General features: G+C 38.0%; 2 protein-coding genes and 1 long non-coding RNA gene across 12 annotated transcripts in view; 1 reads left to right on the top strand and 2 right to left on the bottom strand.

The window, feature by feature from the left end:
* The window catches only part of DNER (delta/notch like EGF repeat containing), a 147,331-nt gene extending 140,332 nt beyond the window's left edge, over nucleotides 1-6,999 (bottom strand). Inside the window, exon 1 of the mRNA XM_067301892.1 lies at nucleotides 6,676-6,999. Within this exon, the coding sequence (XP_067157993.1) occupies nucleotides 6,676-6,936 (261 nt within the window). The 5' untranslated portion in view covers nucleotides 6,937-6,999. The remainder of the gene's footprint in view (nucleotides 1-6,675) is intronic.
* A 386-nt stretch (nucleotides 7,000-7,385) lies between these two features.
* On the top strand, nucleotides 7,386-26,901 carry LOC106485880 (uncharacterized). Its single transcript, XR_001292801.2, has 3 exons — nucleotides 7,386-7,965; nucleotides 11,448-11,584; nucleotides 26,818-26,901. It is a non-coding gene; the product is annotated as an uncharacterized lncRNA (long non-coding RNA).
* Nucleotides 24,206-27,118, bottom strand: part of TRIP12 (thyroid hormone receptor interactor 12) — an 82,927-nt gene continuing 80,014 nt past the window's right edge. For all 10 annotated transcript variants that reach the window (XM_067301879.1, XM_067301882.1, XM_067301881.1 and 7 more), the window contains 2 exons: nucleotides 26,809-26,912; nucleotides 24,206-25,601 (listed from right to left, as the gene is read on the bottom strand). In XM_067301879.1, the coding sequence (XP_067157980.1) occupies nucleotides 25,405-25,601; nucleotides 26,809-26,912 (301 nt within the window). In that variant the 3' untranslated portion in view covers nucleotides 24,206-25,404. The remainder of the gene's footprint in view (nucleotides 25,602-26,808; nucleotides 26,913-27,118) is intronic.

Below are 27,118 nucleotides of genomic sequence, written 5' to 3'. Positions count from 1 at the left end.
GACCATCCTTCAAAAAGTAGTATTTTGGATAGATTTAAAGAGAGTATTTGAACAGGTTGAAACACAGACTTCAAAGGTTCACAAGGGTTTGTGTGCGAATAATAATAGCCAAATAACAACCACTTATATAATTGAGAAACTTTGGGTTATTAAGTTATTTCAGTTTCATTCTACAGAAGTTTGGACAGTTCAGTTAGATCCCATGGCAAAAATCATAGCACAATTCTTTATTCATAGCTTTGGAAAATGCCATATTACAGTTCTCTTGCTCACAAATTTTCACATGATATGCTTCAAGGGAAAATGCTAATCTGAAAAACTCAAATTTCTGACCAGAAACATACTTCTACTATACTTACAAGAAATGGATATTATAACAACTAAAATAAACTGTTTTCACATTCATTTATTCTGTGCTGATGTTCTCCATATTTGATACATAGCCACATCGCAGAACATCAGTTCCACTGCAATCAGAGATATCAACATTCATGAGTCATCTGGACAGAGGTCCACTTTCAGCTCACAAGAACTCACAGATAACAAATAATATCTGTATCAGTCACATAATTGTTACTTTAAGAAAAAAACTCAACCATGATTATGAAATGTGAGCATACTGGTTTGTGACACAAGTTGCTGTAAACAAAGCGGATGGAAATTAATATTAAAAATTTTTCTGATGTTTTATCTAATAAAAACATTGCCATCATAAAACTACAAGCACTGCACATGAGTTTGTCGGTTTCAAGGTGCAATTTAGACTGCATATAACTCATATACATATAACAATATGGAAACAGTTTAGAGGGATATCCAAGAAAGGGAAGAAAGAATAGGAAAAGAGCAACAGGCAAATGCGAAATCTAGGGAAAAAAATATACACATGTATGTACATATACAGAATCACAAGATAGATTCATAGAGTGTTTTAGGTTGGAAAGGACCTTAGGAAGTCCTCTGGTCCCACCCCTCACGCAAAGCAGGGTTAACACTAAGCCCAGCTGCTCTGGGCATTGGCCAGTCAAGTCCTGAATCTCTGAGGTTGGAGATCCCACAACCTTTCTGAGTACCTGTTCTAGTGTTTAATCATCCTCATAGTGAGGAATTTCCCCCTTACATCTAACCAAAACTTCCCCTACTATAGCTCGTGTTTATCATCTTTCATCCTTTCACTGACTACATCTGGGAAGAATCCAGTTTCATCTTCTCTACAACCACCCATTAGGTAGTTGAAGACACTAACTAGTTCCCTCCTTAGCCCCCTCTTCTCCAGGGAAAACAAACTCAGCTCTTGCAGCCTCTTCTCATACATACTGTGTGTCAATATAAATACTTCAACTCTGCACCTTCAAAGCATTGCAAGAGTTAGCCAGCAGGAAATGGCATGGCACCCATGGAGCTCAAGCTAAACTAAATCCAAATACTCAAAACAACAAGCCTCTGGGGCATCTGCTAACTGTACAATCTATTACTAAAGCCAAAAGAGCAAATGTCACATAACAAAACACTTGAATCACAATGACCACATAAAACCTAATATATCCTTCATTAAAGAATAAAGAATGGAAAAAATAGTATTTTAAATATACTAGAGAACTCCTTTGGAATTCAAGAATTACATAGAGGCCTTTCAGTGGCGATGCCAGCACTTAAGAGAAAACAGGAACTCCTGAAGAATTCATCTAGATACTGACATGAAGGTGAGTTAGTAGTTCAAGGATGTCCATGTAGCCAGCACTGTCCAGTGCAAAATGAAATAACCTGGCCAAAGAAATGCTGTATTGCTTACTCAGAAGTATTAGACCACTGAGTCAAGAAACAATAATCCTTCTCTGTGTAGCAGTGTGCTAAGTCTGAATTTCTGCATTCAGCAGCACATTATCAGAAAGCTATTGAGAACAGGAATGAATTCAAAGAAGAAGAAACAAAAAACCCAGCACATGAGGAAGAGGCAGGTGGCACAGAGCTAAAGAATGGAAATCATAATATTATAGTGCGTAAGTGTTCCAATGAGGTGACCAAGGACAAAAATAAATTCACTTGGTATACAGAAGTACAAAAAAAATAGGAGAGAATTAAGAAAAACAAATAGGCTGAAATTCAGGGAAAAAGTTAGTGCAAAATAGAACTTCCTAAAGGAAGTATGTAAATCCGCAGTATCTGAGTGCAGATAAAACAGCAAGAAGTTTAGGTCAAGTAAATTTTAGCAGCAATAGCAGGTTGTGAAGCTATTTTTCCTAGCTTAGAAGTAGACTCTGAACTTCTGAATCAGATTTAAAAATATATATACACACACATACACACATATTATCTGAGGATGCTTTGGAACAATTTAAAAAAAATGAAGACATTAAAATAATGTAGTTGAATGACCAAAAGGACATTATAAGAATAAAAATCAGAAATATGCTTTACTGTCCATCTATATCAGTTTTTATATCAGCTCCTTCCTTGATTGTTTAAATTCCAAGGACATCATTTTAAATCCCATTTTATACAAGTTTTTACACAATTACATACAAAAAATATTTTCCACTGTAGATGCAGAAATCTAGCCATTAGAGTGAACACAACAAATTCTTCCCAAGACCAAACAGACATTTTTGCTAATAAAATAATTACTTCAATCCTAATTTTATAAAGGCTATTACATCAGTGGCTACCAAATCATTCTCAGAAGTAAGTGGCAGGTATTGCCATCACTGTATATTTGACTAATCAGAAACTACACAGCAAGAGAACTGCAGACAAGTCAGCATGCTGGTTCCAACCTGCGTGCATCAACTAGGAGACAGTACTTGTTTTCTAGTTTTGATTACTGATAACAGCTATAAAATAAGATTTTAAAACATAACCAAAAGCATATTAAAAAGCACTAAACTAAAAGAGTGAGGAAAGTTATCAAGCAATGGAGAAAGAGGTAAAAAGCAAAAGCAACAGCTAAAAAAAAAAAAGCATGTCTGACAATATTAAAAGAAAGTTGATAAATGAACATTTCTTCACAAGATAAAGTCTAAGAAATTAACACTAGCATTGCATCTAATAAATATAATGAAATTATCCAAGTTCAAATTTTGTATTTTTAAGCAAAAGACAAGTCTGTCATGAAATTTTTCACTTCCTGTGATTTTGACCCTTATGTCACTAAAATTATTTTATAAGGCACTAACATAGATCAATTTTTGCACATAATATATAACTTTAAGAGGAATACAGAAGATAAACATTTTCCAGATCAAGAAAAATAATTTTACTGGATTTCACATGTATTAAGTCATTAGGAATAAAGGTTAAAGATTTCTTTTTAAAGTAAAAAGTAAAAATTAAGGGAGTATGTCAGCATAACTTCAAAATCATTTGTTATTCATTTTTGCTTGTTTCAATTTATTTCACCAAATTCTCTCAGCATAAAGGTGAGAATTTGCCAGTCTCAAATTCCTGCACACGGGCAGTTGGATTTGCTATAATTTTTATACAATTTCATAAGGAATATGTGCAGTTTCTTTGCTCATAACAAATTTTAAGATTTTAAAGATTTTTCAACACATTAATTTTACTTCTCTTTTATCCAGATTAGAAGCATGGTAAAGGGAAGAGGGAAATAATTCACAACCATGAAAAGATATGCAGTTTAATGAGAGCAATGTCCCATGATATGAAAACAAACAATGCATAATAAAATAATCCTGAGTTTACAAAACAAAGTATATTCAAACTGCAATATCATATATATACACACAGAGACATGCATAATATACATGGTAGATAGAGTAAGACACCTTGTTATTTCTTTTTCTTTTGTTAAATAATTAGTTACTAAAGCAGCTATAACATAGGATCGTGGAACTGGTTTAAATCCAAGTCAAATATTTTACTTGGTTATAGGAAAGCTCTGGATTTTTAGAAGTATCTCATGTGCTTGTGATATGACAGTTTTATTCTTTGCCACTTTTCGCACTTCAACACTAGCATCATCAAGTGTATCAAAAGCAGTTACAGTAAGAACTTCAGTAAGAAAATCTCTGGGCAATTTCCGACTGTGACTGTGTTATCAATCATTCTACATTATGCACTTCACTGTGCCCATTTGGCTTGTAGGCACATTTAGAACATTTCCCTTCATTCTACGCCTCAGTGCATCACAGCAGAATCAGAGAAATGTTGCCTTCAGTACAAGAAGTATCATGAAAGTAATTCTCTATTTCTGGGGAGGTGGATTTCCCAAAGAAGTCCAAATTCCAAAATGCAAACTTGCCTTTCATGATTACAGTATTTAAGCATAATGATTTTTGTTCTTTTTTCCTCCTGGTATTCGCTTCTCTGGGTCTAACCGCTCAGCAACATCCTCAGCAGTAAGTTGAAAACACTCTGTCTAAATATATCTGGATGACCACCCTGATTTAGACCTTAAGGGTTAAAAACCCTTATATCTATTATCACTGAATCCAAATATTTTAACCATCATACATGACTGTTTTACTTTTCTTTGTAGGACTTTAAACCGTTAGGTGTCTGAACAATAGCACAAGCCAAAAGTTAATGTATTTGTACAATATTTATTCATTTCCTATCTGGATAAAACTAGCAAAACCTTCTCAAATGTGGATATATCATCATTTTTATATTATCTCTTTAATTAACTAGAGAGCAGGAAGTTTTTTATAGTCACATTTCAAAACCAGATTAACGTTTCATAGTTAACCAATGCCCATACTTCAACTGCAGACACAATAGTTAGAACTGATGTTCATTTGTTTAAAAGTTTCCCTTGAAAAAGTTATTACTCAGTATTTTATTAAAAAATCCAAAATCTATGACACTGTAAGCCTCTTCGTGTTAGTTAATAAAATATTAATTGCTGTGACAATATTACCTCTTATATTAGAAAAAGAATTAAAACCAGTGCCCTAGACACAACGGTTCACAGAAAGTATGATGCCAGCAAGTTTTACAGTTTACTAAGTTTTTTAAAAGGTCATTAATCACAGATTCCAGGCACTAAAACCTCATAACAATATGCAGAAACAAACATACTACCCACTCTCTTTTTAGAGAGATAAGTGTAGTAAACTCTTAAGAGGGCAACAGCTAAAATTAGCCAAAGGCAATTCTATTTAATCCACTTTAATCTCTCTGATTTTACAGAATCTCATTAGTGTTAATAATTTCACTTTCATTGTTAGACTGAATCAACTAAGACATTTTGAGGTAAGCACAGAACTCAGTGCAAAGTGCTTCTGCTTTACCATGACTTCCACACTCACTTATGCATTAAGTCTTCGGCACATGTATTATCCCTTTCATCTAATCAACAACTTAGGTTTGGTACAACACGATCACAGAACAATAAAAAGTAAAAAGCAGTATGAGTTTACTTGAATTCATTTAGTTCTACGTCAAATCCATCTCAGTGAGAAAGCACTGTCCAAAGAAATGGTAGCCGATCCACATATTCTGTGTTACTGCCATAGAAGGTAACACCTTGCATCATATACATATGCAGGAAACAAGTCTCTTTGTCCCTGTACCTTCTTTGCTTTTTCCAAAGATACAGAAGATTAACTTTTTGTGAATTTCAGAAGGTGGTTACAGAGATTTTTCATTCTTAATAACTAGAGACAAAACAAAACTTACAACAATCATCATGTGACAATCCAGATTAATTTAGGTTATATTATTACATTAAATCACAATATGACCAAGCATATCAGAAAGATGCTGGTTACTGTCTCTCCATTTTTATTTTAGATCTACCAAACGGAAAGACATTATCCCCACACTGAGCATTCTGCTCTTTCAGAATTCAAAATCAATCCAAGAAGCACCTGAAATGTGGGAGCAAACACACCTAACCTACCCAAATGATCACAGTAAACATGATTTTATTATTATTATTCAACGCAATGTAGTATCCACTGTCGAGGACCTTTCTTTTTACCTTCGAATGAATTAATACCAAATAAAATGCGAACACTAGGGGGGTGGGGGGAGATTATCGCTGTACTCCTGAGGTTAACCTTGGAGGGCTGTTTGCTGAGATGAGACCCCCACCCTCACTCAGCCTTTCACTGAACCCGTTACGTGCTTTCGGTTCGCTTTGTGCCCGGCGAGGCAGCGGCGCTCGGGGCTTGACCCTTACGCGCAGGAGCAGGGGCGCGTACCCCGCGGCACGCCGATGAGGGGCCAAGCTCAGTCGCTCCGAGTAGCAGGATCCCTTTAAGCGTTAAGGGCGCTCCGAGCGGCAGCCCCTGCGGGAAGCCGGCAACCCGCCGCGCAGCCGGAGCCTCGGGCGGCCGTTAACGGCCGCGACCCGCGCCCGGCGCCAACGGCTCCCGCGCGGGGGGCGGAGGCGGCCCCGCCACGCGCGCGGGCCATGGCAGCGGCAGAGCCCGCGCAGCACCCGCGCAGCACAGCGCCGGGCGCCCGGCCGCCACCCCGCGACACGCGTCCCGCGGCGCGAAGGGACGAACGGGGGAGCGGGGCAGGGCGGGCAGAGGCGCACGCACACAGGGGGAGGCGAACTGGAGCCCGAGGCGGCAGACGGAGCCGGGGACACCCAAGGGCAGGGACGGGCGCAAGGACGCGGCGGGAGGCGAGGCGGCGGCGGCAGCCCCGGCGCGGGCCGCGGGAGGCGCACTCCGCCAGCACCGGCGCTCCCCGCGCGCCCCTTACCTGGCAGGAGGTGCCGGTGACCCCCGGGGGGCAGGCGCAGCGGTAGGCGGCCGGCGGCTGAGGCAGGGGCGGCTGGAGGCGGCGGGGCGCGGCGGGGCCCCGCGGCGGCACGGCGGAGCAGGTGCCGTTGTTGCGGCAGGGCTGGCTGAGGCAGGGGTCCTCGCCGGGGGGCGCGGCGCTGGCCGGCCCGGGCAGGCAGGCGCGGCGCTGCGCCAGGGAGAGCAGCAGCAGCAGGAGCGGGAGCGGGGCGGCCCGGGGCATGGCGGCGGGGCAGCCGGGTCTCGGTGCCGCTCCGCTGCGGGCACCGGCGGCGAGGAAAGGAGGAGACGGAGGCAGCGGCTCCCCGGCTGCTCCCTGCCCCCGTTGCCCGGGCAACGCGCGGGCGGGGCCGCGGCGGGGCGGGGCGGGGCCGCGCTGCCGGCCGCCTCCCGCTTCGCGCCCGGCAGGGGGCGCCCGCCCGCGCGCCGCCGCGCGGCAGCCGTTGGGGCGCGGCAGCCGTTGGGGCGCCCGCCCGCTCCGGGGCGCCGCGGCGGGGCGGCGCCGCGAGGGGCCTCGCCCGAGGGCGGCGGCGGGCGCGGCCCTGAGGTGCGGCTGTCCGAGGGGCCGGTAGCCGCCGTTACTTCGTCGCCGGGGCGAGCAGCGAAAGCCGCGGCGGGGGCGGCGCCGCCGGGTGAGGAGGCCGCGGGGGGCGGCCCGGCCTTGCCCCCCGGGGGGGCGGGCGGGGGAAGCGGCGCCCGGGCCGCGCAGGCCGCGCTCCCCGCACTGGCAGGGAACCGCGCCGTGCGCCGAGCAAAGCGTTGTGCAAACGCAGCAGTGCGTTCGGAAGATGCCGGAGAGACGGTCCTGGCATTTCAGTGCCTGCAGTTTAAGTGGCGGATGTAAACGATAATATAGCAGCACTCAGCATCTCGGTGCGCGCCGAGCCCGAGCTCTGCCCTGGACTGGACAAGCGCCCTGAAAAGAAGGAAAGTCCTTGCGCAGGAGAGCTTACCGTTTGCTTTTTATTTACTGTTTGTGTTATTTGTTGATAGTTAACTTAAAGCTATATTAAGACCAAAGTATAAGCCAGTAGCATAAAAATTGGTTCCATCAGTTCTCATATTACAAAAAAAATAAAATAAAGCTATAGATATTGGACTTCCATGTTTTTCCTATTGAGATTTTCTACGGCTGATTTTTAAAAATCGATTTGTATTTTGCTAGTCTTTTTGAGTTTTGTTTTGTTTTTTTACTGCATCTGGTTATAACTAAGATACACAGTCTCCACATCAGTCAGCAGACAGCATGAAGGTAATCCACACTCTCTGACCTTTTATTCATTTGCTACTATAAAAGTGAGGTATTTAAATCTATAGTAACTAACGACTTCTTCTCAAATCTCTATCACGGGATTAAAGGAGAATGATAATATCACTGAAAGCAATGTGTTACACTTTTCATAAACCTTTGCATTTCTTATACAAACAAGACTGAAACCTGCATCATCGGCGGAAATAATTGGTGATACTAATTGAACTGAACTGAAAATTCATCTGAACTTTTAGCAGCCTGGATACAATATTAGATCCCCACATCCAAACTGAAATTAACTGTCATTGCTTTTTCCGTTACCTCACGAGTCTCTTTTTTTTACCTTCCGTACCTCTTAAAGTTTTATATTTTGTGCCACACTAGCTCCCTCTGCTGGTTTTGTTCTTACTGTTTTCCTAATTCTGGTTTCACAGTTTACTCAAATAGATCTGATTTAATTCCCCTCATTCCCAGATAAGGCTGAGTTCTGATGTTTACTACAACATATAGGCGCTGTAGTAATACAAATAAAAAACTAATCTTAAACTCATTTACTCGAATGAAGTTGCTTCTGTATTTTACAACTGTCCTCTCCTTAAGGTTACTTTTTCTATCAGTATTTGTTCATCAGAGCCCTTCACATGCTGAGACAGAAAAATTGCTGTACTTATTTGACTAGTTTGTCTTCTTGGTTTTTTTACTGATCATTATCAAGTGCCATTTCTCAGCAAAAAACAGGCCCTTGGAAGACAATCTTCCAATTTGAACTGAACTACTACTTACTGTTCTTTAAGTATGTTTTTTTCCAAATAGTTTTGCAACTGTCTTACACCATAAAAAACATACCTTTAATAATTTGTTATTCTTAATAATTCTTTGTTCATAAGAATGTCATGGAAAGCAATGCCAAGGCCTTGCCAGTGTCAGGTTATGATAACTATCTGTTGCTTCTGTCCTATTCACAAGAACTGTTACCTTGTCCTACAAGAAAGTAATGTGATTTGACATGATTTGTTCTTGATAAGTCCACAGGGTCTTCTAAGTACTCAGAAATAACTTTTTTTTGTGGCATTTGATATTAAAGCAACTGGTCTGTAATTCTCTGTTCTCCTTTTCAGTATAAATGTTTGCCCTTTTCCAGTCTCCTAGATCTTCACCCCTCCACATAAGTTGTCAAAGATAGTTGCTAATAGCTAGTTTCAGCCAGATCTCTAAATATAGTAGAATTCATCAGACGCAGCCAATTTGAAAATAGGTTCTCCTCTCAAGCCTGTTCTTTCTTTCTTTTTGCTCAAGTTCTCCTGGCTGATATTGTATTAACCAACTGACTGACCTTTGTAAAGAACAAGATGCCTGAATAGATTAGATGCTCCTATTTTTAATTGTTCTTGTAACTCCACACCCTTAAGGGTTCAGTAATCCTGATGGAATTTTGATCCATATCTGAGGCATTTAGGTATTATGACTGTATAAATAATTATTGGAAACATGATTTCAAGACAGCTAGATCAAATAATGAATTCTGTTGACGTAGTAACACATGATATTTGCAGAGGTGAACAACTTTAAAAATAATCCAGTCAACCAATGCAACCAACAAAGCTGGACATAACATGGTATTTTGAGTCAAAGTGGTCATAACTATGCCACATGAGTTTCTTTCACATTTTACAGAACATATAAGCAATGTTTGCATTGTAAATGCCCTTTTCATAAGGAAATGATTATTGTACAACACAAAGTACTTATGCTTACTTAATTAGCTAGTGACTTTCCAAAATGCTGTATCTTTTTTATACATCTTAATTTTCCAATGTGTATAATTAAAATAATTTCATAGTCAGCTTTCCACAGACAAAATACTAATTTCTGTATTCAACAAGGAGTCAAGTTGTCTGTCTTCATTTATACTTGCTATAAGTTGAATTGTATTACTAATCTAATATTTTATTTAGATAAGCTACATTACAGCTTAACTATTTACTTTGATGGAGGAGTACTCATCCTCTGGTGGCTTGAAATAGGAGTTTTTGCAGAGATTTTTTATCTGTTCTGATTAAATATTTAATGAGGAACAAAATTCTCCATGATTTCCTAAGAGGAGGTTATATCCTTTAAGTGTCCACCATAAAACACAATGCTATGAATTATTTTCTAAACGATAATAATTTCTTTTTAAAATCACCTCCTATTAGTTAACTTTTTCCTTAATAGTTATTAGATTAGGGAGTTTTATAGATGGGAGAATTACTGTTTTGGGCCTTTTCTGAGCAGTATCTGAACTCTTATTTTTTTCTGTAGCACATTCTGGGTCAGACTGCAGTCATGTCTTTATAGTATTGGCTCACAGAGTTCAGACCTGACATTTTCCTCATCTCTTGCTTGACTTGTGCCTACTTTAAAGCACTTCAGGAAGTTTCACTTCCAATCTACCGAAAGAGTGGGCTTTTAATTTAATCTGAGAAACTTAGAATGATCCTACTCATGCAACTGGAGTCAGATTTTCAAAATTGCCCATCACATTTCCAGTCCAGTATCCTATAGATGCCAAAGTTAAATCTGTTTGCAAACCTGTCCCTGTTCCTATACTGTCACAGTCACTGGAACTATTAGTGTGTGTGTGCACACACGTGTTTCATAAAGCTTAAAATATATTTATTCAGAATATTTTTACATGTATTTATTTTTTTCCAAGTGTGTAGTTTCTATTGAGGCACATTATATTAACATAACTGTTGAAATGATTTATGCCTCAATTTGTCAAAGTACTGAAGCACAGGCTTTAATATGTACTTCAGTACTTTGATAAATTGAGGCATAAATCAGTAGCCCACAGAAGTCAATAAGAATACTAACCTCTGATATTACGTACTCAAGTGGTTCACACTGGAACTTTGGCTGATGTTCATGGGTTTGGGAGTGGGAGTTAAGGCTACAGGAAAAGCTCAGTTTAAGGCTCTGAACAGAGATAAAGCTTTAAAAAAATGTATAGTTCACTGCTATACATCAATGAAACTAATACAGCTGTAGCTTAAGTCCTAATTGCAAATATTAAAAATTAAGCTAGAGCTTAAATCCTAAATCACAAATACATTCTCTCTTAATTATTTTATGGTATAAGTTTTGTGATTTCGTCTCCAGCTCTATTCTTAAGCTGTGACTAAGGCTTTGAAAAAATGGCCTGATGTGACTACAATTTTAATAGAAATAAAAATAAAAATAATTTGTCATTGATACAGACAGTAATTTTTACGTTGAAATAGAACAAATGTAAAGCACAAACTCTTAAATAATGTCAAAATTATCTTAAATCTTTATCTTAGAATTTACATAGATGTTTCAGCAGCTCAAATGACATGCTTAATATGACAGCTATCAGCACAGGTATTTGGCCATAAGAATTTGGAGAAAGTATTATATCTAAAGAACAACTATTTTTATATCCAGTACATGACTGACTTTATATTTATATTAATTTCAAGGTGCACATGTCAGAAGGCATGGTGTCTGTATTCTGGTTTCCTGGAAAACCTCACGTATTGAAAGATGTACATAGGAGAAGAGAAGGACAAATGAAATCTTGATAGATGCTCTACCTGAAATAAAAGCAAGTCACAAGGTAATTCAGTGAGAAGTTCTAAGGCTTTAATGTCTATCTTTGTTGTTCTTTTCCCAAGCTGTAAATAAAAAGATGATGCTACAGATTTGAAGATTTGTGGTTATGAAGGAACAGCACCTGTAATTCTCATGCAACAGCCAAGAGTAAACATATCCTAAATAGAGAATGCTTTTATTGTTTATGCTTCAACACCATATTTTCTAGCAAATACAAAACTGAACTTATGTAATATTGATAATGTATGTTTTTCCTTTATGCTATAATTCCTTCAGGCCTTCATTTTCAAGTGTTCATTTCCTTTCACGCTTTTCAATTTTTTTATTCCTTAGTAACATCACCCTCACTAGATTCAGAATTTGCAGATAAATGTTGCCTTTTTTTATCTGTGTTCTCCTAAAAATCACTTTAAAGTAGTAGAATATGGCTAAGTCCAAGCTTGTCTTTAGGATTTGATTCTCTCCCTGGGCACTTCTTTCAAATAAGAGATGTACACCTGCATCTCACTCAACATGAATCCATGAGATACATTGTCTCCTTCATAGCTTGGACCTTCAGGCTCCAAATTATTTAGTGCTGATTGTGACTGACAGCCTCCTCACCACCATTCACTGAGATGGGGAAGTGCTATTATCCAGTGCCACAGATCTGGCTCCAACCCACATCCTAAGCTGTTTGGATACCTAACTCCCTTGGAGTGAGTTGGATCCTTGCCTAACATCCTACAGGAAGCCAGCAGTAAGTAGAAAACTCATCCTAAATTTCTGGATTACTGACTTAAAGAATACTAAAGCTTGCCACAGAAAGCATAATCAGGCCCTAAATTCAGTGAAAATTTAGAATAAACATGGTTTATACACTGCTTAGTGAGAAACAAGCCAGTATTACATGCACTTATACTGAAATATGGAGCATTGCACTGGTTTATTTTCTGATACTTGTTCCATGTTTAAATGAAAATAAGTTGTTCAAGATCAACATTTTCAGCCTCAGACACAACACAGATCATTTGCTGCATTATTACCCTTGTGCTGCTTGGTACTGTGCAATATATATGTTATTAATGTCAACTGAAAGTTAGGGGAAAGGAAACTCGAGAGTTTCAAGGTATTAGTGCCATCTGCAAAGGGAGTGGATGTTCTATGCAGTCAATGGTTGGAGTTACTGACAGCCTGTTATATATTGTATCCAGTGTTTCTCAAAACCTTTTGAAAACAAAATAGTATTTTAAGACAATTTGGGGACAATTTTCATTAGGCCTCCCTCATAAATCAATCTCCCTCAGTTACTTTATGTCAATATTGTAAGATATAAAGACACTGCAATTTATGCATAAGAGGTATACAGTCTTTATTTAAGGACTGCAAGCAGTGGAGACTCTAGGTATATTTTTCTCAAGAATTTAAATCTTAGTTTTAATCTGAATATGTCTAGTTTCATCAGTCATCCATTGGATCTTGTTTTACTTTTCTCTGACAGATTAAAGAGCCATCTGCTATCAGAATAATTTCCTCTGCGTAGCATTTTTACTGCTGTAGGTCATTTTACACTATGGTCAAAACCATCTGTTAACATGCTTTTAGATGAACTAAACATCTTTTGGTCACTGTATTTATCAAGCCTTATGCACCATAGGCTACATGGACATTTCATGGCAATGCAGAATGAACACTCACTGTTACTCAGTATATACTGTTACTCAGTATATAATCAATCCAAATACATTTTCTTTATGCATTTATCTCTGATTAACAATTCTGTTTCTGACGAAACAGGCATTGTATTTAGCTTACCATGGGCCTCTAAAAACTGTGCAGGGAAGAGGCCAAAATTTATATGGGTTTTTCCTTATACCATAAAAATTTCAAAAAAATAAATGCCAGCCTATGTAACCATCACATACTCATAAGTTGCAGGAAACAATTAGCTATAAGACCTGGTGTGAAATTTACTACTAATGCAAATAGAAATAAAGATTCTTAATTGCTTTCACTATTCATAGCAGGGTATGTACTGTATGGTAGGTGTTTATTAGGCCACCTGCAGTATTATGTAAGAATGGCTGTATCATCTTGGCCCTGAATGTCTTTTGGGACTTGACCACACAATGTATAGATACCTGTCATCTGTGCCTTAGTATAAGGATCATTCAGTCTTTGAGATCACCGGACAGAAAGTGATTTAGAGCATATCAACCCTCAACTGAAAAATCCTAGGGAGTGGCTTGAATATGCCAGCCTGATTTCTTCTGTCAGCTAGTAGATCCTATCACACTAGCAGGTGGAATTACTCAGTTTACTCTTAGTTCTGGATGAATATATTATATATTAACATTTTATGTTTCTGAAAACAACAGCAAAAAAATAATGGAAATCTACAATACCAAAAACATTTAATAGCTTATTTGCATCTTTATGGCATACACACAAAAAATATTTTGTATTAATACAGCAGTGACAACTATTCATACAATCCTATTTTCTAGTATAAAAACAGAGCAAGAGCAAAGAAACAATTTTTTCTTGATGTCTTCCTGCCTCACTTCATAAATGGCTATAAAGTTCATGCTCTTACATGGTTTAACAGGTCAATAATTCAAAATAGGAAATGCAGAATCATTTATTTATATTCCATTTTCTGCTTTACCTCTTTTTTTTCTTTTTTCTTTTTTTTAAGTGTATATGTGTCTATAAACAACAAGGAAAAAATGTATACTTAAAGGATTCTCCAGAGTAGAGACACATATTTAAGTCTCTAGTGCATAGTTATTTGTCCAAGTAATGAGAACTCTAAGTAATAAAAACTTGGCATGCCATCTTATAGATACATGTCTGTAATTATCTCAATATCTAGTGCATATGCTTCTGTTGTGCGCTACAGTGTTACAAGTGACCTTTATCAGTTAGTCAAGCTTTACAAACTTCGGCAAGTCAAGTTTTTCCATTAGGTCGTACCTCTGTAAATGAAGCTTTTGCTTTTGGCAGGGAGGCTGGTTGTTTTTCCAAAAGATAGTGTCAAGGTGTTCATCACCTACTTTAAAGCAAACTCTTCCTTTATTCAGTGATTATCAGTTCTACAAAAAAGCTGGCCTAAGTATGAAAAACCAGAGGAACAGAGATACTAACATTAGGAAGTTTACTGAAGATTTTTAAAGAAAGATACATAAACTCTAAGTTTTATATTTCTGCAGTTACAGTGGTGCTATGCCTTGTAGGACAGTATGAGTGTAACATCATTATAAGTATAAAATTCTTAAACCATTCTCTGTTCTGAATATGTGATTCTTATTCATATCTGCAAATAATTGTTGTCTTTAGGTGCCTAGTTTTACAGATATTAGGCTACAGATAAAATTATCTTAACCATAAGTTTTCAGAAAAATGGGTCTGACGTAACTAACTTATAACCAGAATTGGTTCTTATAATAAGTTTCTTATATATATATTTGTCATTAACTTGATTAAGGTGATTATATTAGAGCAACAGATGAAGTGAAAGAGTTTTGAAGGTCTTGGTTTGTTTTCTTTCCAGAAAACAGTAATTTTACTAAATCAAATACAAGTTCTCAAACAGAAGTGGAATCTTAGTTATAGATCAAGAATTAAATCTCATGATGCCTGGTTTTCCACTCTCGTGGATTTTTTTTATACTCTGCATAGTCAAAAAGACAAGATACTAAGTCCTCATTACAAAAAAGCATCTGTCAGAAATAGCAGCCTATGTGATGCATTTGACAGCCTTAGCTATTTGCATAGATGCTGTAGCCCAGTCTCTGGAGAAAATGACACGCTGTTTAGAAAAGCAGCAGCTCAGCACAGATCCCTGCTGCGTACAGTCTAGCAGCAAATGGAAAACATCTAATCCTTGTTGCTCTAAAGGGAAAAGTCATGTAGTAAAACAAAGCTCCACTAAATGACAAATTAGGCAAGCTCCCTATGGTTAAGTTGAATTTGCCGGTAACTTTTATAAATGGTTTGGGCCAAGTAAGAAAAATAATTACACTGAGAGTAATTTTACTGTAAAAACCTTAATGGAACATGCAGATTTACTCTTTGGAAAGTGGTTTTATTGATATGGTATAATACAATGTGAATATTATAATCTAGATTTCTTAACAGTCCTTAAGATTATATGAACCATAATGTTAAGTGTAAAAGGCATTGTTATATAGTATTCTGATCTTCACATTGATTCAGCAGTTTGAAAACAGATGAGTTTAAGATTAAGAGTCAAATAGGTGGACCTCATAAGAGAAATAACAGAAGGCAAAGTGTCTTTGATACAATATTTATGTCAACACCTACTAAATGACTGAAATTTTTTTTTTCTATTTGAGAGTTTTCTAAAAAGCTAAAATTATTGCTATTAATTTCATTTATTCCCTTAGGTAATAATCAAATTGCTTTATGGTTAGATTTCCTTTTTTTCTCTTTTTTTTTCTTTTAAAGCTCACAAAAAAAGTCCCTGGCAGCTGGCAATTTTTTTGCTCCCAGCTACAAAATGGGTAACAGTTCAGAGTACAGTTCACTGTACTTGCAACCACATTCTGTCTGATGCTGTACATAGAAAGAACAAAAAAGCTCCCTATTATGAAAAACTTGCCATCAAAGCACAGGAGAGGAGAGCCAGGGATTACAGAAAGATGACACAGCACAAAGGAGACAATATCAACCATCATGACATGAATTTGAAGGTGGCCAAGGTAATTTAAGAATATGTACAGATGCAAGATGAAGAACAGGAGAGGGAACAAAGGTTCTCATCTGGACCACGGAGAGACAAGAACTTTATACTGATGTAGTTGAGAAAAGGTAGCTATGAGATAAATATGAACAGATGGTTGTACAAGCAAAGCAGTAGATTAAAAGTGATCTGGATAGCTGTCCTCTGAACATGGATACACAAAGTTGTCTTTTGTCAGTGATAAAATGAAATTTTAAACAAAGATGCCAGTTATGTCATGGATATGATACATCTTTGAAACATGTATGTGGATAGAAGAGGATCTGTTAAGCAGAAAGTATCAGCACATTTAGATCCAGTATGGATGGTAGAATCTAATTTTGTGGCCAGGCTGACAGGGAGAATTGGTTGTATTGACTGTACAGACTGGGAATCAAAAAAAAAAAAAAAAAAGAAAAGATACTTAGAAGAATGATTGAGAGCCTTGCCTGGGACATACGAATATTAAACATCTGGCCATCAGTAGTGTTAGGCCAAGACTGGAATTTGGTCAGAAATAGTCTGCTCCAGCACAGAAAAGATCTATGCCCTGTATATGGTATACTATGATTTACAAATCATTAGCATGAAGGTAGCAACTGAATGTGTGGTAAGATTACTGAAAAATAAGCTGTGAAAGGAGAAAAATAGGAGACTAAGACTGGGGACAGCAGTTGTAACATATAACGAATTTAGCAACAATAACAAGGATAACAGAAGATGAAAGTAATGCATAGTTATATAAAGTTTGTACTGTACAATCTCCCCATATTTTATTACTAAGACTTCCACATTTAAGTTGGAGAATTTGTTGTGAAGTTGTCCATTCTGCCTACCTATTGCAACTTCTCTTGTACATTACCTATGGTACTACTTTTACTTTTAAAAGAGGTAAATATCATATCTAAAAGATCAATGCTATTAGAGAAGAGTCTGTACATCAGAAAGTAGCTATCTTTAAGTGCCAGCTTTGTTAGGTCATGAAGCATATGTATTCTTCTTATAATATGCTACCTTTCTAACTTTAACACCTTTTATTGTTTTTTTCACTGTTATTCCTGAAGACAAATGTTTTTCTCTAAAACCGCATTAATGAAGATTGCTTGGTGAATCCATAAATACCTCTAACCAAATAACCAATACAACATGAAGTGAAGTCCTACTTGATCTCAGCTAACAGCCAGCTTCTTCCAACACCTTTCTCTGTTTAAGTTGTCATGGGCATGCATGATCTATATCAAGTCAAATTATCAGGCATCACACAGATGTCAAAACCAACATCAAATGTTGTTGAGAGCTGTAATGTACAGTGCTCTCAGAAAAATGTGCATCAGATATCAAATAGCATCAATTCTATGTGCCTTTGCCCATAAATTTCACAGGATCAAGGCTAAATTAATCTGTTTGTAAACTGCACTGTGAGCTCCTGATAGAAGATTCATTTTGCAGATAAACATTGCTGAAAATTAGCCAAGAGCACTGTAAAAGAGGAGATTAATTATGTAACGCAATGGATATGCAACATGGATATATACACCACTATTGTAGTCACTCTGTCTATTAACACTAACTTTTCAAATTCACATATGGAATGGGAATAGAACTTTTTCCAATCTTTTGGGTTCCACACCCCTTTTTCTACCTAATGTGTAGGTAGTTTACTACCTAATTTTAGGCAGTTTTCAGGATGCTATTTTTGTGAGAACTGCTCTTCCTAGAAAATTCTGTATATGGAATTACAGGATCTCCATAATCATTCTCAAATCATGTCAACCACTTATTCTGGAAGAACCTGGAGATGACTGGTTCTCTGCTGGGAGAGAGGGAGAGAGAGAGAGAGAGAGAGAGAGAAACACAGGGACGTAACAGCTTCTGAACACACCTAAATTGCCACTTCACTAAATATTAAAAATGGCAGTAAGATGCCAGAAAAACTTTTGAATGTTTAAATCCTTTTAAGAAAGGGAAGGAGAAGCAATATAAGGCCCTGCAGTTTCCTGTCAGTTGAAGCAGAGTCCTATGAAGCTGAAGATTGGTCATGACCTGCAACTGCAACAGAGACAACCCTTGTCACTACCATTCACTTTTTTGGAAAATTTAGAAAATCCTTTTTCTACACATGAATTTTTCCTTTTGAAGTTATTTAAATTGATGTAATATGGAACAGTGCAAGACTCAAGATGTACATCAACTTCTTTTTCATTCTCAGTCCTTAGTAAATGCGCACATGGAGTTTTGATTTAAAATTCTGAAGAGAGCCAGCTGATTGTAACATTGCAACATATTTTAGTAAAACAAACAGGTTTATCCATTTAGGTCTTGCAAACCTCCAGGGATGGAGGCTGCATAACCTCTCTGGGGATATGAAGTGAAGGGGGATAATCCCTTCCCTTGATCTCCTGGCTGTGCTCCTTCTCAGGCAGCCCGGGATGCTGTTGGCCTTCGTTGCTGCCAGGGCACACTGCTGACCCAGGGTTGGCTTGCTGCCGACAAGACCTTCAAGTCCTTTTAGCAGAACTGCTCTCTGGCCAGGTACTGCTCCCTTTACCTTTAATTTCTAATCTACTGGAAGAAGCTGATCTGTTGGCCGCTAAGTTAGAAATTACCAGCCTTAGATTTCAGTGTTGCTAAAGATGGGATAATTTTGCAGTTAGATAACCATTATAAAGAGATTTTTTTTCCCCTCTTTTGAATACCATTTAGACTTCCAGTGTCCCAAAATAAGGCTTGCTGCCTTTCACACCAAAGGAATAACAAGCTGTGTGAAACCTTTCTGAATGATTTGTAACAGTAACATCAGTACTTGTCAGTAAATTAAGCATGCTGTTCCACTAAGTGAAGATATAAAATGTAAATACTGCTTTTTGTTTAAGAAGCATACTACAGAGGACAGAACCGTGGGAAATGCTGACTTCAAGAAAGAGATTAAACCAAAGTCTTCATGATTTCGGTACACAGGAGAAGCAATGATCTGTGGAAAAAAAGTGAGAAAAAGGTTGGGGGGGAAAAAAGGCCCACCTCCTAGACTGGCTAACTGCTTCTGGATCACTGCCTGCATCATCTGCCTGCCAAAGGGGGCTGCTTCTTCTTCTATGTAAGAAGACTTAAGAACAGAAGAACTGTAGCACTGGGTCAGACCAAGCCTATATTTAGCCTAGAATACCTTGGATGGCTAAAGAAAGAGCAACACAACATCTGATATTTACTCAAAGTATTCTCTCCATTTCCAATCATCTATAGCTGAGGGGCCTCCTAACCCGGACAAGATTTTAGTTTAACTACATTCTGTTCTTTCCCCCATAATCTGTTTCTAACTCACTATAAAGCATCAGGTAAGGTTGCTGTCTTCTCTGAAAGCATGGGCTTTGCTTACAAAGTTACCAAAGATCTATGAAACGTACCCCGATTCTGTCAAACAATTACACCAGAGAACTTCAAAATACAACCTCATCCACCATATGAAATAGCTACAAGAGGCCATAGGAAGAAAGGGGAACAGAAGAACAGGAGGACAGGCTCCTGCAAAGCAGAAATATGCATCCATAATATTTAGCTACTGAATTGAATGCCACAAAACAAAATTTTGTTGAATTTAGTTAGCTATTTGACACAAATTCTGCTGCTAGTTTATTCTAGTAACTTTTCAGACTAGGGTGAAAGTCTGGAAATTCCCTACTTTCCCTTGCAATAGGATCCTACCATCCAGGACACTTTAAAGCATACAGCAGCTCTAAGTGCTGTATAGACAGTTAATGAAATCTCAAACTTTTCTCTCCATTTTCCTGTCAGTTGTATATTTGGGAAGTAGCTATTTAGATGGAATAACTACATCATTTTTAAATACATCCACAGCATCAACCTGTTTTGACTTTCCACATATAAGAAAATACTCACGTTTAAGCTTACCTTTGCTAAGAGGCACCTCTTCCTTCCCATTCACATTCTCAGAAAATGGGTGCAGGGTGCTTGCTGTTTCACAAAATGATTTGGCAAGTAGTCATTTTCCCCCACAGGCTTATCCACCTGATAACTCTAATAGGGTTTCAGAGATAGCCATGTCCTGTCTATTAAACAAGTTAAATGTAGTCAAGGGAAAAAACAAACAAACCAACAACACACATTGTTTTTGTTCATTGGGTCCCCCCCCAAAATGGGCTGCTTATAGCTTGAACTGGACAGTTTCCTTCTTCACTATAGGAAGATGGCACAGGATTTAGGAATTCTCCCTCCCCCTTTTCTTTTGAATTTGGGAGGGGTTTTTTTTTGTTTCTTTGTTTTTAAATAAATACCAGGTTTGCAGAAGTTACTACCAACAATGGCTCTTATAGCTAGAGCAAGATTTATCAGGACCTTTTTTAATCTAATGCCTTGAAATACTGGATACATCTTCCATTTTTCTACCCCCCTCTGCTTTTTAATTCTTCTATTTATGGCTTGAGATTTCACCAGCGATCCCCAAACGCACACAGCAAAGAAAGAGACCCAAGATCTGCTTCTCCTCCGCCTCCAAAGGAGCTTGATGTCAGATCAATACATGCACTTATCAGTATCAGCAGACAATGATATGTTATCCCTTTAAACTTCTTCTACGTCTTCAGGCCACTGAAGCATTTATTCTTTGAGCTAGCTGCTGTTAGCCATAGACAATATAACTAATAAATTTGCTTCCTATTTGCTGTATAAACATGCATCAGTGTTCTGCTAAAAAGCAAGTGACTAGGCAGCTGATGCCAACTGTTGTGCTGTGCGTCAGGTGGAGCACTTAGGTGAGGTGACTCTTGGGGCAGCTTGACTACATTCACCTGAGAAAAGATATTAAGCAGCACAATGAGTTGTGAGAGACACAGCAAGCTGAGAGCATGCAGCTCTGAAATTCCTGCAGGATCACAGAAAGGAGAGGACTTTCCTTAGAAATTGGTAAACACAGCATAGAGGTTTTTCCACTCAAGCTATCAGGAGACTAGGAAAGCAAAGTGGGAGAAAAAGAGTCCAACCCTGGAAAGACTCAGCTGGCAGTAAGATTATTTTTCCTCCAGCCTTTTTATTGTTCTCTCAACAAGTCCAATTTTTTAGAAAGGGATCATCTCTGGTCCTCAAGTCAGGTAGCTCAGCACCTCTGCTGAGGCTTTTCTAACTGAGATCATGGGATCTGGTGTTGCTGACATGTTCTGAACCCACATGCTCTTAGTATGGACTATGATTAGACAGGCACAGGGCCTTTATGAAGACCCTGTAAAGCCTGCTTTGCTTATGCGACGTTACTTCAGTTTTTGAAGGGGAAGTTCTGCCTCTTCTCAGGGAGGACGGCATCTGCTGTGCCCGCCCTACAGAGGTAACCAAGGCCTGAAAACTGCTCTTTACCTACCCTAACAGAAAACAGAAATCCCATCTACACAGCCATGTCCTAGGAAGAGAAGGTTGTCCATCAGGTGGACCCATTGCACAGGCACCACTCCACTATTTTACAGATTTCCCTTTCCTAATTCTCCCTTCAAGCTGGATGAGCAAACGGGTTGTTTTTTGTAACTAGCTCAATCATGTACTGGCTAGCATCTTTCTCCCTCCCCCCCCCCCCACCTGCAGCCCCTTGCTTATTTTCAAAAAGGGGGGAGTCTCTGCAGTACCTTAGAGGCAGGAATTGCTCTACCTTCTATTCTCATTTCTGTCGTTCCCCAAGAGAAGGAAAATGTGATCAAGCTTCAAAACTTTTGGATCATTCCGGAAAAAGGACTTAGTGTTGATCAAGTCAGACAAGATGAAATGGGAATGCCCATGGTCTGACTGTGAAAGCTAAGGTGCTTACAGACAAAGCAATAATACAGTTTCAGCAACCTGTCTTCAGCCAGGTATTTAGGTGGAACAGACCCCAGAAACTCTGCAGGTGACAGACCTACCTCCAAGCAGTGGCAGGAATAAAAGGGCAGAACCAAAGTGATCCAGGCACTTGGTATTTCATCATTCCTTGTTCTTGGGCATTCGTATTTAAGTAGAGGACAGCTCAATAAGGGAAAGCAAGTAGAAAAAACAAAAAAACAAACATGCTCTAGGGAAAGAAGGGAGAATCTAGACAGCTAAATTATGCAGTAAGTCTGCATATGAAAATTTTACTATCTGATCAAGCTTTGGCACTGGGCATGGGGATTTTACACATACTTGGAATTGTTTCTTGTACACCTTCCTACAGAATATGAAGGGGAAAAAAAGCACTACAACATAATGAGTCATGTCAAATGTGGCTGAGAGCTTGGATTTTATCTACAATACTTAAATGTTCCTTATACAAAAGATTTCTGTATAAAACAAACGTTTAACAAAAATCACCACAGAAGTAGCAGCTATCTGTGCTTGGATAGTCACCTTCTCATGAATTAACTTTTGCTGCTCTTGTTAATTCAGAAAGATGCAAAACTCATCCAAAATAGCAACTTATGTCCAAACAGTGTTCTCTAAAACCAGTTGTTTCACCATTTTAAAAAAGCCTCTATTTTCAAAAAATAATACTTTATCCTGATATAAAGATATACAAAGCAGTTCAGTACCAAGTAGTCTACCCATGCTTCTGAGGGCTAGTCATTAGCAGGCATCTGAACACACCTTCATTTAATTTGAGTGAACTTTTCATTCAGAGTTCCTCAGGAGGAGGAATCCCTAGCCTCCTGCCCTACCGCTCCCCTAGTTCTCAAGTACTCCTAGGTATTATGTTTCTGCTTGTAGGAAAAAAGAAGCAAGTTAAGCCATGCAAACTGATCTGCTAAAGCACTTGAAGCTGGGGGAAAAAAAGTGCCCCCCCCAGAAGGGTTAAATTCACTTTTCAGGCTAAATATATCCTTGGTCATGCTGAAGATGACAGCCAGGATAGCAAATCAATTGCCATGAGAGGTAATTGTTTTTTTCCTTCCTTTTTAAACAGGCATTCCTCCCCTCCAAAAGGAACTAGGTATACCAACAACTTACTTTCCCACTGAAATGGAGTTACACAAATGGCTATTTCAAATTTGAAAACACCTCAAAGTCAATGAAAGCCAGATTCTGGAGGGAGACAACATGGGTAAAAAAATATCAATACACATGATATTTTAATACAAAATATTAGTTTTTTTTTTCTTTTTTTACACAAGTCAAGTTTTTTTAAAATATAGAACCTTAAAAAATGAACAAATTGCTATCCAAACACTATAAACATGTCTTTGTGCTCAGTTTGATCAAGTTATCAGAACAATTTAAACACCAGTCCATCATTTAAACACTGCCTTAAGTTTTATGAAAACTACGCCGCACTGTGCACTACCATTATTATAGGTACAGTGTGAAGCGCCTTCATTCAGTTTTAATACGGTAGTGAACTGTTCAGTTATCAGGTTCTTTGTGCAAGGATTTCACATTCTACTCATGCTCAGACAGATCTGCATTACATTTCAGTGGCACTGGTATGAGCAACCGCATGTACTTCTGTGAATGTTCACTGTAAGAATGTCCATTACATGTATTGAAATACATATTCTGAAAGTACAAGTTCTTCAGCTAGATAAAAGAAAACCTGTTATTGTTAGTTTAGGGGAAATACTAGCCTGATTAGCCAGAATTTAACAATTACTAAGCACTGAAATGAATTTTGATTTCTCAAAGTTGAATAAAAGTAATTAACTATCACATTTTTATAGAGATGAACTATATAGCATGTACATCTCAGGATGATTTGTAATTGCCCTTTTTTTTTTTTAAACCCATAGAAAGGAAAAAAATTTCCCTTTAAGTTGGAGGTCTTATAAGGTCTTGTTTTAGCAGTAAATCATCCACCAGTTGCAGGCTGTTAGCCAAGTAGATTCAGGATGATTTACTTGCATTACAGTAATTTACACAATTGAACTTTATGTATACAGTACAAAACTATGAACAAAAAGGTGAAGCAAACTTTTTTTATTTATATTCAGGTAAAAACATTAACCTGATGAAGTAAATTATTGCAGATTTGAGAAATCAGCACATAAAACAGTTGGACAGAGCATTGCTTACAGGTGCTTTATCTGTGTCAAAAGACAAAGGCTGAACTGTTTGTTCCAAGCTAGCGCTGGGAGGAGGAAAAAAAAAAAAGAAAAAGAAAAGAAAAAAACTACAAAAGTAACCAGGAACTTAGATCAAAAACAAGAAAATTGTTTACTTGAACAGGGAATGAAACAGCGAATTTGTCTTTTAAAAAACTTTACATCAATTCGAAATGCTCTGGCCTTACCACAATACAACACTGGCCAGCCCAAGCTGTTGGACTTCAACTACACAAAAGAAATGAATTCTTCCTTGCCTCTAGTAAGAGGCTTTTGCTGCCTGAATCACTGTGTAAACAGCTCTAGAGCGTCACCTGGTAAAGACTGTCACCAGTATATCCTACCACTACAGTAAAACTAAGCTATAAGAAAGGTTCTACCTAGTTACAAAGGCTGAATTATATTGACAATATATATTTGATTTCAGTAAAATTTAAATTATCTTAATCAGAGAAAAAAAGGCATGGAGCAGTAAATGCCCATGCTAACCAAAACATAACAATTGTTGAATGTTGCACACAAAAAGAACCAAGTGAATTGCACATCAGACAATACATGAGGATGGGTAAAATTAGAGGCAGGTGAGGGTACACAGAACTAGTCTACTAAACTAGATTCGTCAAATACATGGTGTATTTTAATTTCTGTACTTATGTACAAAAGTTGTCTTTGGAGGAAAAACTTCAGACTTAGCTAGATGGATACACACAGCCCAGTATTAAACTGCACAGCGACATTTATTGTTCCAGCCTGGAAAAACATCCCTTTTTAAATTTCACACAGCAAAGCAAGTTAAAAACTTCACTCATCAAATAAATGATAATTTAAACAAGAACTTGCTAAAGAAACCTTGTCACAACAACTTTTTAGGGCCTGATCACTTTAAGTCCATGGGGGCCTTTAATGAATATCAACCAAGTGTCTTTGTTTATAATCTGCAAGCCGTTTTTCTACAACAAGAAGGCGTAACACGTTTCCTTGACTCAGGTGATACATTTAGAAAAGAATCATGATTTTCTCTTTTGCTGTAACAGGCAGACATTGCATTTTTCATTGTGATCAGGAAAGATGGAATGACTGCTGCCCTTCTCTTGCAGCTATCAAGAGTTTTTCACGCATTATCTCAATAGTTGAATAGTCCGGCAATTTGAGATAGTTCACACAAGTCATTACTGAGGGCAAGAAGTCATCTGGATTTTCTGTAGACTCGAATGTCTTGCGTACAATTGTCAATGGAGGATTCAAACTTCGGAAGCCTATTAATGAGAAGAGAGATTCAGAATAAGAGCATTCTTCCTGAAAAGCCACAATTAACACTGCATTAATCCGACAGTGACAGAAGCACGTGCCCTCATTAAGTGACTGCTCAGAAAAGCTCTACTTTTAAACTTTTCCTCATATGGCTTCACAATGCCATATGGCAAGCTAAAAAAATACTGGAAATCCTCTGATTATTTTATTTCCTTCTTATTCATCTCGGGAAAACTAGACAGGTCTATTTTTAAATTCTGGGTTCTTTATGAGTAAAAAAAAATCCTATTCCCAGAATAATATTTGTGCATGAGAACAGAAACTTTTACTTTTTTTTTTTTTTTTTTTTAAAGATACTTGGAAGTTATCTGACTTTTGTCACCACATTTGTACCTCTTTTTTTCCCTACAGCTAAGGTTTTTACACTCCTACTCCTCAATCCTGTCTGCACTTTCTCATTTTTTTTAAAATCAACCCCTTCTCTAAAATCAATTCCTTCCTACAATGTTAGTTCTTCCTTTAAGTGGGTAAAACAGAGAATGTAAGTAATGGAATAGATGCATAAATTTCTTTTTTATTTGCAAAAACATTCAGCTAAGAACATGGTAAGAAGTATGCTCTAAAAATTTAACACTTCAGGATTAAATATATTCATATTAATGCAGCAGAGCCAATATCTAGCAAAGCCAAAAGACAAATTCCTCAGTTTTCCTCACTGCCTCTTTTCTAAATTCTGAAATTTAAAAGGGACGTAATGAAGGTTTATCACTATGCTCATACTGTCTCTGTTCTAGAAAAATAAAAAAAACATAGTAAGTTTGTTTCCAGGAAGCACTACATCATTTTGCTGTTGTCATAATTTACAGCATATGCTTCTAGCCAAGGAACACAAGATGGTGGGGTTTTTTGTTCTTTTTTTTAAAAAGAGAAGTTTGAACTATTCTTTGCCCTATAGTAGGTTATCTGGTAACATGAATTAAACCATGAGAGAGAATCATTTGAAAAGTCTTGAGATTAATGCAAAGTTCATAAGATAATTCTATTTGGAGTCCACTCAGCCACTTCTATAACTAAAAGTGTCAGACAAGTATGAGGCTCCAATACAAATATACAGATAAGTAACTTTTGCCTTTACTGAAATACTCCACTTATTCTGACATGCATTAGTAGTACTGATTTCATATATAGCAATGTATTAATAACAAAACCTACCTCCTACAGGCAGTCTGGGGCTACCGGTCACAAACTGAAGGAACAGTCTTTGCTGCTCACTATCAAAACTACTGAGAATTTCGAAGAGATACTTCACTGCTCGACTAAAGAGGAAAAGAAAGACAGCTTTTATTATTTTGTTTATGGTTAAAATAATTGCATCAGATTTATATTCAGTTAAACATTAGAAAGGCCATTTTCAAATAAATTTCATATAATACTGAATGCCATTTGAGTGACAGGGATATAAAATTATTCAGATGCATGTTTCTAGTGCGAATATTTATTTTTAACAAGACCAACACCATGT

This window comes from Apteryx mantelli, chromosome 9, assembly GCF_036417845.1.
Source record: "Apteryx mantelli isolate bAptMan1 chromosome 9, bAptMan1.hap1, whole genome shotgun sequence".
In the NCBI taxonomy this organism is placed as follows: Eukaryota; Metazoa; Chordata; class Aves; order Apterygiformes; family Apterygidae; genus Apteryx; species Apteryx mantelli.
This window is presented reverse-complemented; position numbering and strand designations above follow the sequence as displayed.